At 51.3% G+C, this 16,829-nt stretch overlaps 1 protein-coding gene across 1 annotated transcript in view; it reads left to right on the forward strand.

The window, feature by feature from the left end:
• Window positions 1-16,829, forward strand: part of CFAP74 (cilia and flagella associated protein 74) — a 78,526-nt gene that overhangs the window by 48,285 nt on the left and 13,412 nt on the right. The window contains exons 18-23 of the mRNA XM_049696341.1: window positions 5,971-6,047; window positions 6,451-6,573; window positions 13,126-13,247; window positions 15,516-15,644; window positions 15,862-15,949; window positions 16,413-16,586. Of these exons, the coding sequence (XP_049552298.1) occupies window positions 5,971-6,047; window positions 6,451-6,573; window positions 13,126-13,247; window positions 15,516-15,644; window positions 15,862-15,949; window positions 16,413-16,586 (713 nt within the window). The remainder of the gene's footprint in view (window positions 1-5,970; window positions 6,048-6,450; window positions 6,574-13,125; window positions 13,248-15,515; window positions 15,645-15,861; window positions 15,950-16,412; window positions 16,587-16,829) is intronic.

Raw genomic sequence — 16,829 nt, forward strand, 5'->3', positions numbered from 1 at the left:
GCCAACCCTCTCTGGAGAAGTGCAGCTTCAGCTCAGAGCTCAAGGAACTCCACAGGTAAAGTGCCAGGAAGCACGTGCTCACAGTCAAAACCTCCTCTGCCTCTTCATTACGATACTAGCAGATGGATCCAGCAGGATGTGAGAAAGGATAATACGTCATAAGCAAGTGGGGTCTGTCCTCCGAACACAAGGCTGGTTCAGCATTCAAAAATCATCCAATATTGGGCTTCCCTGGTGGCGCAGTGGTTGCGAGGCCGCCTGCCGATGCAGGGGACACGGGTTCATGCCCCGGTCCGGGAAGATCCCACATGCCACGGAGCTGCTAGGCCCGTGAGCCATGGCCGCTGAGCCTGCGCGTCTGGAGCCTGTGCTCCGCAAACAAAACAAAAAAAATCATCCAATATTATTCACCATATCAACAGAAGAAAGAAGAAAAAACATTATGATTGTCTTAACAGATGGAGAAAAAGCTTTTGACAAAATTCCACATCCATTTGTGATGGAAGATCTCAGTGAACTAGGAGTAGAAGAAAATTTCCTCAACCTGATGATGGGCATCTTTGAAAAACAAGAAACAAAAACTAAACCTGGGCTTCCCTGGTGGCGCAGTGGTTGAGAGTCCGCCTGCCGATGCAGGGGACACGGGTTCATGCCCCGGTCCGGGAGGATCCCACATGCCGTGGAGCGGCTGGGCCCGTGAGCCATGGCCGCTGAGCCTGCGCGTCCAGAGCCTGTGCTCCGCGACGGGAGAGGCCACAACAGTGAGAGACCCGCGTACCGCAAAAAAAAAACAACCAAACCTAACAGTTAACATCATACTTGATGAAAGATTGGATGCTTCTCCTGAAGGTTGGGAGTACAGCAAAGATGTTCATTCACTCATAGCTATCCAGTGCAGTAAGGCAAGAAAAGGAAATAAAAGAAATAAAGTTTGAAAAGAAAAAAATAAAATCAGCTTTATTCACAGACAACATGACTGTCTATCTAGAATATCTCAAAGAATCCCCCAAAAGTTACACAACTAGTGCATTTAGCAGGGTCACAGGATACGATATACAAAAATGAAGCACATTTCTAGATAGAAATTAACAATTGGAAGTTAAATGTTTATAAGTATCATTTATAATAGCACCAAAAACATGAACTAGTAAGTTATAAAGCTAAGAAACAATGTTCAGGGTCTGTATGCTGAAAACTACAAAACTCTGATGAAAGAAATCAAAGGCCTCAATAAATTGGGAGATCCATGGAGCTTGTGGATGGAAAGACTCAATATTGTTAAGAGGTCAGTTCTCCCAAAACTGGCTATAGATGAATGCAGTTCTAATCAAAATCTAGCAGGGCTTTTTATGGGAATTGACAAGCTGATTCTAAAATTTATATGGAGGGACTTCCCTGGTGGTCCAGTGGGTAAGACTCCAAGCTCCCAATGCAGGGGGCCTGGGTTCTATCCCTGGTCGGGGAACTAGATCCCGCATGCATGCCGCAAGTAAAGATCCTCTGTGCTGCAACTAAGACCCAGTGCAGCCAAAATAAATAATAAATAAAATTTTTTAAACAAATAAAATTTATATAGAAATCTAAAGGACCTAAAATAACAAACAATTTTGAAAAAGAACAAAGTTAGAAGACTCAGACTACCTGATTTCAAGACTTCCTCTAAAGCTGGAGTAACACATAGCGTGATATTGGCAGAGGGAGAGACACAGGGTTTCAGTGGGACAGGATAAAGGGTCCAAAAATAGACCCACACAAATATGCAAAGGTAATTCCTTGGAGAAAGAAAGTCTTGTCCTCAAATGAGACCTTAACAATTAGATAAACATATGCTCCCAAATTAACCTCCATCCATTCCTCTCGCTGTAAACAAAAACTGCTCAAAATCATAGATCTAAATGTAAAACCTAAAATTATAAAACTTCTAAAAGAAACACAGGAGAAAATCTGTGTAACCTTGGTTTGGGCAAAGATTTCTTAGATACGACATCAAAAGCATGAGCCATTCTTTAAACTGTACGGTTTAAACTATAAACTGTACATCAAAAAAAAAAACCTCTGGACGTCATCAAAACTAAAACTATCTGCTCTTCTAAACAGACTGTTAAGAGAATGAAAGACAAGCCACTGAGGGCTTCCCTGGTGGCGCAGTGGTTGAGAGTCCACCTGTCGATGCAGGGGACGCGGGTTCGTGCCCCGGTCTGGGAAGATCCCACATGCCGCGGAGCGGCTGGGCCCGTGAGCCATGGCCGCTGGGCCTGCGCGTCCGGAGCCTGTGCTCCGCGACAGGAGAGGCCACAACAGTGAGAGACCCGCATACCGCAAAAAAAAAGGATAAGCCACTGACTGACAGAAAATATTAGCAAATCACGGACCTGATAAAGAACAGATCCAAGTAAGTCAGAAAGAGAAAGACAAATACCGTATGCTGACACATATATATGGAATTTAAGAAAAAAAAATGTCATGAAGAACCTAGGGGTTAGACAGGAATAAAGACACAGACCTACTAGAGAACGGACCTGAGGATATGGGGAGGGGGAAGGGTGAGCTGTGACAAAGCGAGAGAGATGCATGGACATATACACACTACCAAGCGTAAGGTAGATAGCTAGTGGGAAGCAGCCGCATAGCACAGGGAGATCAGCTCGGTGCTTTGTGACCGCCTGGAGGGGTGGGATAAGGAGGGTGGGAGGGAGGGAGATGCAAGAGGGAGGGGATATGGGAACATATGTATGTGTATAACTGATTCACTTTGTTATAAAGCAGAAACTAACACACATTGTAAAGCAAGTATACTCCAATAAAGATGTAAAAAAAAAAAAAAAAGAACAGATCCAAAATGTATAAAGAACTTTGAAACCTCAATTAGAAAACAAATAACACAGTTTTCAAACGGGCAAATGACTTGAACAGACACTTGACCAAAGTAGATGTGTAGATGGCAAGTAAGCACATGAAAAGACGCGACAACAGTAGACAGACGGAAAAACAAATTAGAACCACGATGGGCCGTCACTACACGCCTTTTAGAAGGGCGAGATTAAACCCCAGCCCCTGACAGAAGCAAGTGCTGATGAGGGGCTGCCGTGACTCTCGTCCGTTGCTGCTGGGAGTGCGCAGTGGTGTAGCCACTGTGGAGAGCAGTTCAGCAATTTCTTATAAAGTCGAACAAACCCCGTACAACCCAGAAACCCCACTCCTAGGTACTTACCCAAAGAAATGAAAACTAAATTCGAACAGAAACCTGCATGTGAATTCTTTGTGATTGCCGACATCTGCTGACTGGTGAGTGGATAAACAACCTGGCACCCCTCTGCTCTGCAGCGCTACTCAGCAATGAAAAGGAATGAACTGGGGACCCACACGCAACACGGATGCACCTCACGACATCACACTAATGAAAAACGTCAGACGCAGAAAACTGCAAACCATGTGATTCCATTTATGTGTCATTCTGGAAAAGGCAAAACTGTAGGGACAGAACACAGACCAGTGGTTGCCAGGAGCCAGGGAGGGATTGACTACTAAGGGGCACAGGGAGAGCTGGGGTGGAAGGTGATGGAAACGTTCTGTATCTTGATTGTGGTGGGGGATACACCCTGTATGCATTTGTCAAAGCTTTCAGAAGTTTACACTAAAAAAAAGAAATGGGAGAGAAATCCCTCAACACAAACGACAGAGAGCATTACGATCTTGCGTGCTTCAGATATTATATGATCAGACCTTGAAAATAAAATAAGCACACTTAATACTTTGGAAAATATCACAAAGGAATAAGATCAAGTAGAATTGAAATGAGGGACTTCCCTGGTGGTGCAGTGGTTAATAATCTGCCTGCCAATGCAGGGGACATGGGTTCGAGACCTGGTCCGGGAAGATCCCACGTGCTGCGGAGCAACTAAGCCCGTGCGCCACAACTAGTGAGCCTGTGCTCTAGAGCCTGTGCTCTGCAACAAGAGAAGCCACTGCAATGAGATGCCCGCGCACCGCAGCAAAGAGTAGCCCCGCTCGCCACAACTAAAGAAAGCCCGCACGCAGCAACGAAGACCCAACACAACCAAAAATAAATAAGTTTATTTAAAAAAAAAAAATAAAGAAAATGAACCAAATAAAACTTCTAGCAGTAAGAATATGATCACTGAAAACAAACAAAACCCCAATCACTGGGTTAAACTGTGGATTAGACACTGCTGAAGAGACAATTAGGGAACTAGAAGATAGAGATGGAAACATGAAAGAAGCAGTACAACACATGTACTGTTGAGGATGAGTCAGGAGCGACTTGTCCGTTGGAATCAGGAAAAGACAGTATTTAAAGAGCTACTTGCTGAGAATGTTCTAAAATGTCGAAATGCCTCAAACTCCAGGAAGTGAGTAAATATCCACTCTGTGACTGACGGAACAGAATGGACGCGTGGAGCAGATACACTGCACACATAATTAAAGTCTTCCTAATCGTTAACAAGCCTGATTCTAGAATTAGTGGAAGCGCACCGTATTCCCAGCAAACTGGCCAACACGATTCCACCCTGGGTCACCAAGGGACCCCAGCCAGCATCCATGCAAGATGAAGCAGCTGACCCCAGGGTCTGGCCTGGACTCAGGGCGTAGGGGAGGACCCCGTGGGCCCATGTCTGGGCTCTCACCGAGGTAACTCCTGAAGCAGACAAGGACGTAAACAGTGGGGTGGTGGGAGCCAACTGGCCCACTCGCCCCCACCCAACCTGGTGACAGTCATAGCTGCTGGCTGCGTGAGAAGTCTGCCACGTTGGAGGAGCCAGAACTGGGGACCTCTGCCTTTACAACCCCAGGCCCCAGAAATGGTGCATACCGCCCTGTGGTAGCCTGGGGCAGGCCGCAGCAGTGCACCTGGGGCCTCCACAGGGCCAGCCTGGCAGCCCAGCTGGGGAAGGACTCAGAAAGGACGCTGACCTTCACCTCTCCTATCAAACTGGGTCTGTTCACTTGCAAAGTCAACAGGAAGACCTTCTCAGATGAGAGGAAACAGGGTCTACCCTTCCTGATGGATGGCCTGCCATTCTTGGGGTGCCCCCCCAAATCCCGAGGGGCGGGCCGGGATCCATGGCCCACCAGTGGGGAAGAGACGTTCAAAACATGCAGGCAACGTGCACACAGACAAGGCTAAATGAGTGTGAAAATGAGGCTGCGAACATGTTATTATCACCTGAAAGTGGACACTGTGTTACATTTCCAGGGCCCAGCAGCCCCTCGGGCTCCGGTGGGTCCCTGGGAAATGGCTCACCCCCTCCCCACGCCCCACCCTGGCCCAGCCCTGACACAGCACCCTGCTGTTTCCTCCTCTTCATACAAACCCCCTTGAGCCCACTTTCCACTCCTCTTGCTTTGAAGTGAAGCCCCAGATGGTCCACTTCTCGGCCGTCCCTCTCCAATGCGCTGCTCTCAGGCCACTGCACCCACCGGGCCGCCCTGGGGCCAGCATCCTTCACCCACCCCCTTCCCTGCGCTGGGGCTTTGGGCAACTAGGGACCCTCTCCCACCCCAGCCTCCTGCTCCAGAGGTCGCAGTGCCCACTGTCCAAGTCCACCTGAGAAGCCCCAGGCCTGGGGCTTGAGCTGGGGGTCCCCGAGTTCCCGAGGTCCCTGACCAGGAGATGGCCACGGGGGGAGGGGGTCTGCGGGGGCACATCCATGCAAACCTGGGGCCACAATGATAGCCTCCTGTGGCCCCTAGCCCTGGGAAAGGGTGGGGTTGCTGGAGATGGTATTGTCAGGAGGAGCTGTCTGCGCAGGAGGGCTGGGGTGGCCCCCACGAGCCCCAGAACAGCACCTGGTCTGGGAGAGGGAGGGGGCCGGATGGTGCCCTAGCGCCCCAGCTCCCCCTCGGGCCTCACGGCCCCGGGAGGCCAGGTTGGGGGTGGCCACGCCTCGGGTGTGGCAGAGCTGCCCAGCCATGCCTGGCCAGCCTCACACCTGGACCCTTCTCTTCCAGAATCAGAGGGAGTGACCTTGACCACCATCGTGACTGTACCTCCCAACGAGGAACAGACGGAGTTCTCACTGGGAGAGGTCAGGCCCACCTTCTTCCAGCCCCCAGGGTGGTCTGTCCATCTGACCAGAGCCGGACTAGACTAGTCTGGCCGCTGGACTCGCCTCCTCTGGGCAGTTAGCTGTCTCAGCCGGTGTCCGGCTGCCCCATCTCAGGCTGGGGCCGGGCGGGTCCAGAGCCGCAGAGGCAGGGCCCTGGGTACCCCTAGTCCAGCTCAGAGGAGACACCAATGCAGGGCCTTCCCAGCCAGAGCGTGGGGGCTGTGCATGTGTGTGCAAGGACCGTGTCATCAGGAGAGCGAGTGCACACATGGGGGCTGCCACCACTCGCCCCCGCAGTGACCCGGCTGTGGTGAGGCCACGGGAGACACCATGACGGGAACGTGAAGGCTGAGCGGCCCTGCCTACCTCTCTTGCCGTGCAGATAACAGAGGGGGAGATTGGCCCCTTCAGCACCATCAAAGTGCCCGTCATCTTCACCCCGATTGTCCCGGGAACGGTCTCCACCAGGTTCAAGGCCGTGTTTAAGAATCAGCAGTGCCCGACTGTGAGTATCCTGCTGCTCCCTGGGCACGGGGTCCCCGCCCTCTGCGTTCCCTCCACCACGACCACGTGAGGCTGCTGCCCGCACTGCCCACGCTTGCATGGCTAGTCAGTGACACACATGGCTAACAACATAGCCAACACATGCACACCTGTGAACACATATGCACACACACACACACACACACACACACACCTTGCACTTAATCACTAGGGATGTCTTTCTTAATTTCCCAGTAATTAAAATTTGTCATCATTACTTTTTAGATTTATTTATTTATAAGTTTATTAAGTTGAATTATGCTCAGACAATATAATCTGCAAAGTCTTCTTTTTAATTTGTTAGTTTTCTTTGTGACCAAGGGCAAGATTGATTTTATAAGTATGAAATGTGCGTATGAAGAAAGTGTATTTAGTGTCTGTAAACAGGTTTATTAGCTGGCTTATTCACATTATTCATACCCCTCCGTGGGTTTTTTTTTTTCAAGTCATTTGCCAATTTTTCTATTGTATTTTGTTTCTTACTAGGATTCTGAGTTTGTGGAGGTATTTTTTTTAGTTACAGGTGTACAGCATAGTGATTCAAAAATTCTATAGATTATATTCCATTTAAAGCCATTATAGGGAATTCCCCGGTGGTCCAGGGTACGACTCAGCACTTTCACTGCTGTGGGCCCGGGTTCAATCCCTGGTCGGGGAACTAAGATCCCCCAAGCCGTGCAGTGCAGCCAAAAAAAAAGAAACAAGTTATGCAATTCAGTTATAGTCCCCGTGCTGTCCCGTATATCCTTGCAGCTTATCTATGTTTTAAAATATTTATTTATTTATTTATTTGGCTGCGCCGGGTCTTAGTTGTGCCGTGCGGGATCTTTTAGTTGCGGCATGCGGGATCTAGTTCTCAGACCAGGGATCAAATCTGGGCCCCCTGCATTGGGAGTGCAGAGTCTTAGCCACTGGACCACCAGGGAAGTCCCTGTAGCTTATCTATTTTATACATAGTAGTTTGTGTCCCTTAATCCTGTACCCCTATCTTGCCCCTCCCCCGACCCTTCTCCCCACTGGTACCCACTAGTTTGTCCTTTATATCTGTGTGTCTATTTCTGTTTTGTTATATTCATTCAGTTGTTTTATTTTCTAGATTCCACATATAAGTGATAACATACAGTGTTTGTCTTTCTCTGTCTGACTTACTTCACTAAGCATGATACCCTCTAGGTCCATCCATGTGGCTGCAAACGTCAGGGTTTCATTCTTTTCATGGTTGAGTAGTGTTCTGTTGTATATATGCACCATGTCTTCTTCATCCATTCCTCTGTTGATGGACACCTAGGTTGCTTCCATATCTTAGCTATTGTAAATAATGCTGCCATGAACATTGGGGTGCATATATCTTTTCAAATTAGTGTTTTTGTTTCTTGCAGATGTATACCCAAGAGTGGAATTGCTGGGTCATATGGTAGTTATATTTTTAGCTTTTTGAGGAATTTCCATACTGTTTTACACAGTGGTTGCACCAGTTTATATTCCCACCAGCAGTGCCTGAGGGCTCCCTTTTCTCCACATCCTCTCCAACGCTTGTTATTTGTAGACTTTTTGATGAAAGCCATTCTGACAGGTGTGAGGTGATATCTCACTGTGGCTTTGATTTGGATTTCCCTGATGGTTGTCAATGCTGAGGATCTTTTTATGTGCCTGTTGACCATGTGCATGTCCTCTTTGGAAACATGTCTATTCAGGTCTTCTACTCATTTTTTTAAACTTGTTTATTTTTTATTTTTTTGGCCATGCCACACAGCATGCGGGATCTTAGTTCCCTGACCAGGGATCAAACCCGGGCTCCCTGCAGTGGAAGCGTGGATTCCTAACCACTGGAGCACCAGGGAATTCCCTTCTGCTCATTTTTTAATTAGGTCGTTTGTTTTTTGATATTGGGTTGTATGAGCTGTTATATATATTTTGGATATTAATCCCTTATCATTCATATCATTTGCAAATATTTTCTCCCATTCAGTAGGTTGTCTTTTCAATTTTGTCAGTGGTTTCTTTCGCTGCTCAAAAGCTTTTATGTTTAATTAGGTCCCATTTGTTTATTTTTGCTTTTGTTTCCTTTGCCTTGGGAGACAGATCCAAAAAACTACTGCTACAATTTATGTCAAAGAGTGTTCTGCCTACACTTTCTTCTAAGAGTTTTATAGCTTCCGGTCTTACATTTAGGTCTTCAATACATTTTGAGTGTATTTTTGTGTATGGTGTTAGAGAATGTTCTAATTTCATTCTTTTACATGTAACTGTCCAGTTTTCCCAGCACCACTTGTTGAAGAGATTGTCTTTTCTCCATTGTATGTTCTTTCATCCTTTGTCATAGATTCGGTGACCATAAGTGCATGGGTTTATCTCTGGGCTGTCTTTCCTGTTTCATTGATCTATGTGTCTGTTTTTGTGCCAGTACCATGCAGTTTTGTTGCTTGTAGCTTTGCAGTATAGTCTGGAGTTCAGGGAGGATGATTCCCCCAGCTTTGTTCTTCTTTGTCAAGATGCTTTGGCTTCCCTCCGTGTTCCTTCCACACATCTATCTTCCCTTATGACCCGATCTTTGACAAGTTCTCCTTACACTTTTTTTTTTTTAACATCTTTATTGGAGTATAACTGCTTTACAATGGTGTGTTAGTTTCTGCTTTATAACAAAGTGAATCAGCTATACATACACATATATCCCCATATCTCCTCCCTCTTGTGTCTCCCTCCCACCCTCCCTATCCCACCCCTCTAGGTAGTCACAAAGCACCGAGCTGATCTCCCTGTGCTATGCAGCTGCTTCCCACTAGCTGTTTTACATTTGGTAGTGTATATATGTCCATGCAACTCTCTCACTTCGTCCTATCTTACCCTTCCCCCTCCCCGTGTCCTCAAGTCCATTCTCTAAGTCTGCGTCTTTATTCCTGTCCTGCCCCTAGGTTCTTCAGATCCATTTGTTTCCTTTTTTTTTTTTTTTAGATTCCATAAATATGTGTTAGCATACGATGTTTGTTTTTCTTTTTCTGACTTAATTCACTCTGTATGACAGTCTCTAGGTCCATCCACCTCACTACAAATAACTCAGTTTTGTTCCTTTTTATGGCTGAGTAATATTCCACTGTATATATGTGCCACATCTTCTTTATCCATTCATCTGTTGATGGACACTTAGGTTGCTTCCATGTCCTGGCTATTGTAAGTAGAGCTGCAATGAACATTTTGGTACATGACTCTTTTTGAATTATGGTTTTCTCAGGGTATGTGCCCAGTAGTGGGATTGCTGGGTCATATGGTAGTTCTATTGGTAGTTTTTTAAGGAACCTCCATACTGCTCTCCATAGTGGCTGTACCAATTCCCATTCCCACCAGCAGTGCGAGAGGTCTCCTTACACTTCCAACAGAGGGCTCTGTTCAGCTGCTTTATTGTCTCACGCATGAGGGTTTATAGTCGTTTTCTTATCGTGAATTGTGCCTTTCACCAGAACCAAACATCCCCCTTCATCCTGCTGCTCATGGCACCTCTCTATCCAGCTGATCCCACAATAACGACAGGCACTGCTGCTTTCCTCTGCTTCACCTTCACCTCATATCCCTTTGTCCTCCCCCCCGGCCCCGGCCGATATTTATTCTTTTTTAATGACTTCGTGTGTCTTTTAAGGAGCCAGGTTTTGTCTGTGGACCCAGACTAATGTTGTCTGCCTTTAGGGGGAGAATCCAGTGCATTTGCAGCATAATATTGACACACTTTGTTTTACTACTTCCATTAGATTTGTCTACTATTCATTTTATCATATTGTTTCCTCACGTTCAGTTTTCTTGTTTTCATTGGTTTGATCAAGTTGCTACTTATTCCTTTTTTCCCTGTTATTTGGAAATTCTACTTTCATTCAATGAACAGTTCCCTCCCCTTTCCCAGCCCTTAAATCCCACATGACTTTCTATTTCTTTTTTATAATTTTTTTTTTTTTTGGCTGCGTTGGGTCTTCGTTGCTGTGTGCGGGCTTTCTCTAGTTGTGGCGAGCGGGGGCTACTCTTCGTTGCGGTGCGTGGGCTTCTCATTGCAGTGACTTCTCTTGTTGCGGAGCATGGGCTCTAGGCATGCAGGCTTCAGCAGTTGTGGCACACAGACTCAGTAAGCCTGTGGCTCACGGGCTCTAAGTGCAGGCTCAGTAGTTGTGGCTCACGGGCTTAGTTGATCCATGGCATGTGGGATCTTCCCAGACCAGGACTCAAACCCATGTCCCCTGCAGGCAGGCAAATTCTTAACCCCTGTGCCACCAGGGAAGCCCTGACTTTCTATTTTTTAAGTGCAAGAGGACCATCCTCCAAGACGGATGGTACCCCAGCAGTTCACTCCACCACCACTTCCTTATGACCAAAATAAGACACGATTTTGGGTCCCTTTTATTTATCCTCTTTCTTGGCCCTCGATGTCTCGGTTTCACTTAACTGTCATTAGCATTATTAGCATCTCCTCCGACTCTGCCCCCACTGCCTCAGGAGTTCTGACCCAACTCCGTGGTCCACGATTCCAGGCAGGTGGCCATGTCCAGGTGTGACCGTCCACACTCTCCTCTCCTGTCGCCATCAGGAGTCTCTGCTCTGGTGTGTTTTCCATATAGGAATGAGTCTGTCAGGGGCCAGGGATTTGAGACACAATATTCATTTATTTGTAACAGAAACCCCAAGGAATAGGCCATACCCTACAATACCCCACAGTATACCATAATACTCACACTGTTCCCACATGTCCACAGTAACCATGGAGTCCCACAGTTCCCCGCGGTAGCCCCATAGGTCCCCACAGAGCCCCTGCTGTGGTGTCAGGAAGGAGCAGGGACCAGACCTGGGTAACTGAGCACTTGGAGAGGATGGCCTGGCTGGGGCTGTGACCTCGGGTCAAGGACGCTCCAGCCCATGGGGGCCCTGCCAGGCGAGCCGGGGCAGTGAACGCCCTGACCACTCTCCTACCCCACCTCCTCACCCGGGCGTGGTACACACACAGCGCCTGGGGTGGCTCCCGGCCTCCAGGGGTGAACGGGGTCTGGATTCCCATCCTGCCCGCCTGCTTTCCTGAGGTGGGTCCCTCGTGACATGTGCTGGGTTCTGCCGGCCTGTGGACCCCTCCCTTCCAGGGGTGTGAGGATGCTGCCCACTGTCTCCGCGTGAGGATGGCCCCAGCGCAGGCTGGCCCTTCGTTTCCATGTCTGTGCCTTTCTTACCCTACCTGGCTGGCTCCTCCGTAGACGAGGCCTTCCTGTGCCGACCACCCCGTCTGCTTCACGGACGCCTGTCCCCCGGCCTTGTGTGTCACGTGTCACCGCATGTGTCCGCCTGCTCGCCTGGCCCTGATTCAGGTGCCGGCGGGACCAGTCTCTTTGTGACCTGCCTGGCCGTGCGGTCAGGACGCTGCTCCGGGTCTCAGCGCCTCTCGGCAGCAGCCCCCCCGCCCCCCTCGGTGGATCACCGTTCACCTGCTGTCACCACTGCCTTTGAGTGGGGTGGCCGTGCTTCTCCTCAGACCCCCTCCCGACTCTCCCAGCTGCTCCGTCTCTCTGGCCTCTCCCGGCTGCTCCGTCTCTCTGGCCGCGCTTTCCGTTTATTCTGTCCTCTTGTCTCTGGCCCTGGAGATGGGTTGTATGTTTCAGTGACCCTGTGGCCTCGGATCCGGCGCTGTGTGTTCTAAGGTCACAGTCCCGCAGGTGGTAGAAAGGGAAGCCCTCCACCCAGTTGTGTGGGCTGGTGGTCACTGTCTGCCTGAGGGGGGCTGCTGTGCACAGGCTCTCTCTGCAGGACATCCTGGTCTGAGTGCAGGAAGCCGACGCCAGGGTCCGAGGTGGGGAGAAGCACGTGCCTACTGGGCCCTTCGCGAGCCCTGAGCTTCCGTTTGTATCAGCTGCGTGTACTGCCTGTGTGACGCATGAGTCTGCAGTAAAACAGCTGTTGGTTTTTTCGATAAATTTATTTGTTTTTTTATTTTTGGCCGTATTTTTGGGTCTTCGTTGCTGCACGCGGCTTCCTCTAGTTGCGGTGAGCGGGGGCTACTCTTCGTTGCAGTGCGTGGGCTCTAGGCGTGAGGGTTTCAGTAGTTGTGGCTCACGGACCCTAGAGCACAGGCCCAGTAGTTGGGGTGCACGGGCTTAGTTGCTCCGTGGCATGTGGGATCTTCCCGGACCAGGGCTCGAACCCATGTCCCCGGCATTGGCAGGCGGATTCTTAACCACTGCACCACCAGGGAAGCCCGGGTTTTTTTAAACAGCTAAAAATGTTGATATTTATGAAGCTGCGTGGTGGGTACGTGACAATCCATCGTACCATTCTATCTTTTTATGTTTAAAAAATTTGAAAATAAAAAGGATTGTTTAAATTATATGATGTAAAAAGTGCCATGATCCCCAAAACATGGCCAGTTTGATTATTAACCTTCCAGTTCTTGTAAGAGTCACAAAACGCTGCCGCTGAGCTCTGCGTTAGTACTCACGGTCACCGCCTGCTCTGCTGATGGAAATACGTGTTGTCGGATTTTCATGTTCAAATTCAGTTATATTTCAAAGTCGTCGGTGTTGCTATCGACGTGCCAGTCTGGGTGCCAAAGCCCAACGTAGACCTGAAGATCTGCATGTACGACCGGCTGTATCAGGACTCCATCCTCGTCCACACACGGTGAGCCCTCGGCAGGGGTGAGGTCACGGACCTCGGGGTGGGGGTCACCTGGGGTTACCCCAAGGGCCCACTGGAACCCCAGGGCTGTCATAGGAGGGAGGCTGGAGGGCCAGAGTCAGACAGAGGTTGGCAGATGCTAGGCTGCTGGCCTTGAAGATGGGACAGGGACCACGAGCCAAGGGACACGGTGCCACCAGAAGCTGGAAAAGCCAGGAAACGATTCCCCACGGAGCCTCCCAGGGGACCAGCCCTGCCCGCAGCTGGGCTTCCGCCCCGGGAGACTGTGTCCGGTCCTGACCTCCAGAACCGTGAGAGTAAGTCAGTGTTGTCACCCCTGCGTCTCTGGGGAGCTCGCCCCCAACATGGCCGGGCCAGGCCCCTCTCGGACACAGACAGGGAAGGAGGCGTGTCCTCTGAAGGACCATGGACGGAGCCCCGAGACAAGAAGCATGTTTCATTCGCAGTGTTTTGCAAGGGCGTCCGGACACCACAGTTGTCATTTCTTTTTTATGCTCTTTTTAATTTTTAGTGAAATTCAATTACATGGAGAAAAGCAGGCAAATTCTACAGTTAGAGCTTAATGGGTTTTCATTAACCAAACACACCTGCGTACCTGGCAGGCTGCTGACACACGGGGCCCCGCTTCCAGCCTGGGGGCGGGGGTGGGGGGGGTGATGGGCAGCCTGGGTGGAAACGGACTGGCACGTGTGCCAGCCGCTGGGTCCCTGGGCCTCAGCACTGCAAACGTCAGGGGGCCTGTTCTCACCGGGGAGCTGGGAACTCGGGACAGGACTCAGGTGGATTTGTTCAGGAAACTAGGTTTTGCAGGGCTCTGGCCAGTTTACCTCGGGACACAGAGCGTGTCCACTCCCGGGCAGGGTGGTGACGGGGAGCCGGGCGGGGGGGGGAGTTGTGCTTTCTCAGCCCCTCCCCAAGGCACAGGCTCGACGGCGTACATTTGTTGAGTGATTTTATTATATTTTTTTAAGATTTTTTTTGACGTGGACCATTTTTAAGTCTTTATTGAATTTGTTACAATATTGCTTCTGTTTAATGTTTTGGTTTTTTGGCCGCGAGGCACGTGGGATCCTAGCTCCCCGGCCAGGGATCAAACCCTCACCCCTTGCGCTGGAAGGCAAAGTCTTAACCACTGGACCACCAGGGAAGTCCCTGTCGAGTGATTTTAGAATTCAGCATTACTCACTTGTTTAATTTACCGGGTTTACGGACACAGGTGTAGCAAAGGCGCTCGTTCGCAATGACCCTGGTCACATGAACAGCTGCTCAAGAAGGAGCCCAGCCAGCACGGGAACCTGGGCGGGGCTGCTGCCTGCTGAGGGCGGGAGGGCCAGTCTGGGCACATTCCGTGGCAGGGGACACCCAGTGCTGAGTGACACTGGGGCCAGAGGTCACTGAGGGGAGGGGCTTGGTGACACTGGGGGTCAGAGGTCAAAGGGGCCCCCTTTTACTCCTCCTCGGCCAGGAGCACCCAGGAGCCCGTGGATCTCCCCGTGGTCCCTGTCTGGCTGTGGGCTCTCCTTGCAGAGGGGCTTAGCCCTCAGGGTGAGGCCCCAGCAGCCACGAGGCAGGCAACAATCACCCCAGGCAGTTAAGGAGGGGCTGGAAGGCCTGGGAGGCTCTGGACCACGGCCCAGGGTTCCCGGGCAGCCCAGGAAGGCCTGGGGCAGCTTGACCATCACCTTTCTTCCTGGAGACTGGACAGGAGGGGAGGGGCAGCGCACCGATGGGGGCTGTGGCCTGAGGTGGCTAGGATGGGGCGCCCCACGTGGCTGGTTGGGGGCACATCTGGCTTCTCTGGCTGGCCCTGAGTTGAAAACAGGGACAAAACTTGGGGAAACTGCGGTCACTGGCCAAGGCCTGGCCGTCTGGGGACCTCCCGAGCGTCCTGCAGGGCTCGTGCTGGCACGTGCCCACGCCTGGGCGGGGAGGGCAAGACTCTGGGAGGGCCGGCGCCCACGCCCCAGGTCCCTGCACTCAGCACCTGCCCCGTGAGGGTCTTCCCAGAAAACACTAGGTTTCTGAGAACCGACTGGGCGCCTTTCAGTTGCGATGTTTTTATTTGTAAGGATTCCTCAGCAGATGTCACTTCAGGAAAACCTGCCCTTGGCGAGCAGGGCTCTGAAGACTCCCCGACAGTAGGGGGTGGGGGGCATCTGGGAGGGTGTGCCCTGGGCCCTGGGGGGTGGGTACAGGCCGACCCGCAGGGACCAAACGCAGCGTCGCCCGCCCGGCCCTCGGGCGCTGCAGGTCGAAGACCGCCCTGCGCCTGCACTTCGAGGTGTGCAAGGGGCTGCAGGGCCACCTGGAGCTCCTGCCCAAGACCGCCTGCATCCAGGCCCTGTCGTCCTACTCGGTGCGGCTCAAGTTCCTGCCCAGGTGCGTGGCGCGGCGGGGTCCCTCCACCCGGGGTGGGGGGGACTCTAGGTGAGAGCCAGAAGCTGGCTCGACGCCCACGTCGTGGCTCCTGTGTTTCTTACCTTTTATGTAAATTCTAGCTCTCGTCTGAATTCAAAACACACTCATAGTTCAGCATTTTGTCGTTTCGCAAATATAAAGAAGAAAAGAACATTCGAGTGCCTCCTGTCTCTTTCAGACGCTCCCTCCCGGAAGATGCCGGGAAGTATTTTGACAAGGAAAGCAGAGTCCTGGAGGCCCCGATGACTATCCGGGTGGCTGACCAGGTCTGTGTGGGGCACTTCTGGGAGCGCAGGCGCCCTTGGGGAGCAGAGGGCACAGGGGAGACGGAGGGAGGATCTTTGTGGATCGGAGAGAGGCCCCGAGTGCTGTCCAGGGCCGGCAGGGCTGTCCCCAGGGCACCCAAACACACACATGTGTACAGTCCACCCCACACGGAGATCCAGGTGCCCAGGAGTGTGCACATCCTCCGTACACACGCCACATGTGAGCACACAATGCACCACACACGTAGACGCACAGGTGCACACGTGTGTGCACATGTGCACTTCTGCACCCGCCCACCCGTGCTGCCCGTCCCAAGCCAGGGGCCAACAGGGAAGGGGTTGTGTCCCTGAAAGGTGCACCGTCGGCCATCAGCTCACAGCCGGGATGGTGCTGTTCTCATTTTTGGAAACACTTGCGTAAACTGACCTCAGTGGCCGGATGCGCTTGCCCTCCACACTTCAGATCAAACCCGTGGGGTTTACTGTCCACGCCATAGTCACCACCTCGGACCTGGAGCTCAGCCCCTCGGGGGTGGACTTCGGCTACTGCACCATCTACGAGGCCATCAGGACCCAAGTCAGCCTCTGCAACCACTCCCTCCTGCCCCAGGAGTTTGGGTTCGTCAGGCTCCCCAAGGTGCCTCGTGTGGTCAGAGCGGGAGGTTTGGGGCATGGGCTGCTGCCCAGGGTCCAGGCGCCTGAGCCACTCCCGGACTCCACACTCACCTCCAGGCACCTCGGCCGGGGCGTCTCTCTGGCCGTCCCTCTCCTCATGCCCGCGGCCCCATCCCCACCTCACGCTGCCTCTCTTGCCCTCTGTCCGCCCGCTGCACCCTCAGGATCCAGAGTCCTCTCCCCGCCCTTCTTTCCAGGACTCTTG

Source organism: Orcinus orca, chromosome 1 (genome assembly GCF_937001465.1).
Source record: "Orcinus orca chromosome 1, mOrcOrc1.1, whole genome shotgun sequence".
In the NCBI taxonomy this organism is placed as follows: domain Eukaryota; kingdom Metazoa; phylum Chordata; class Mammalia; order Artiodactyla; family Delphinidae; genus Orcinus; species Orcinus orca.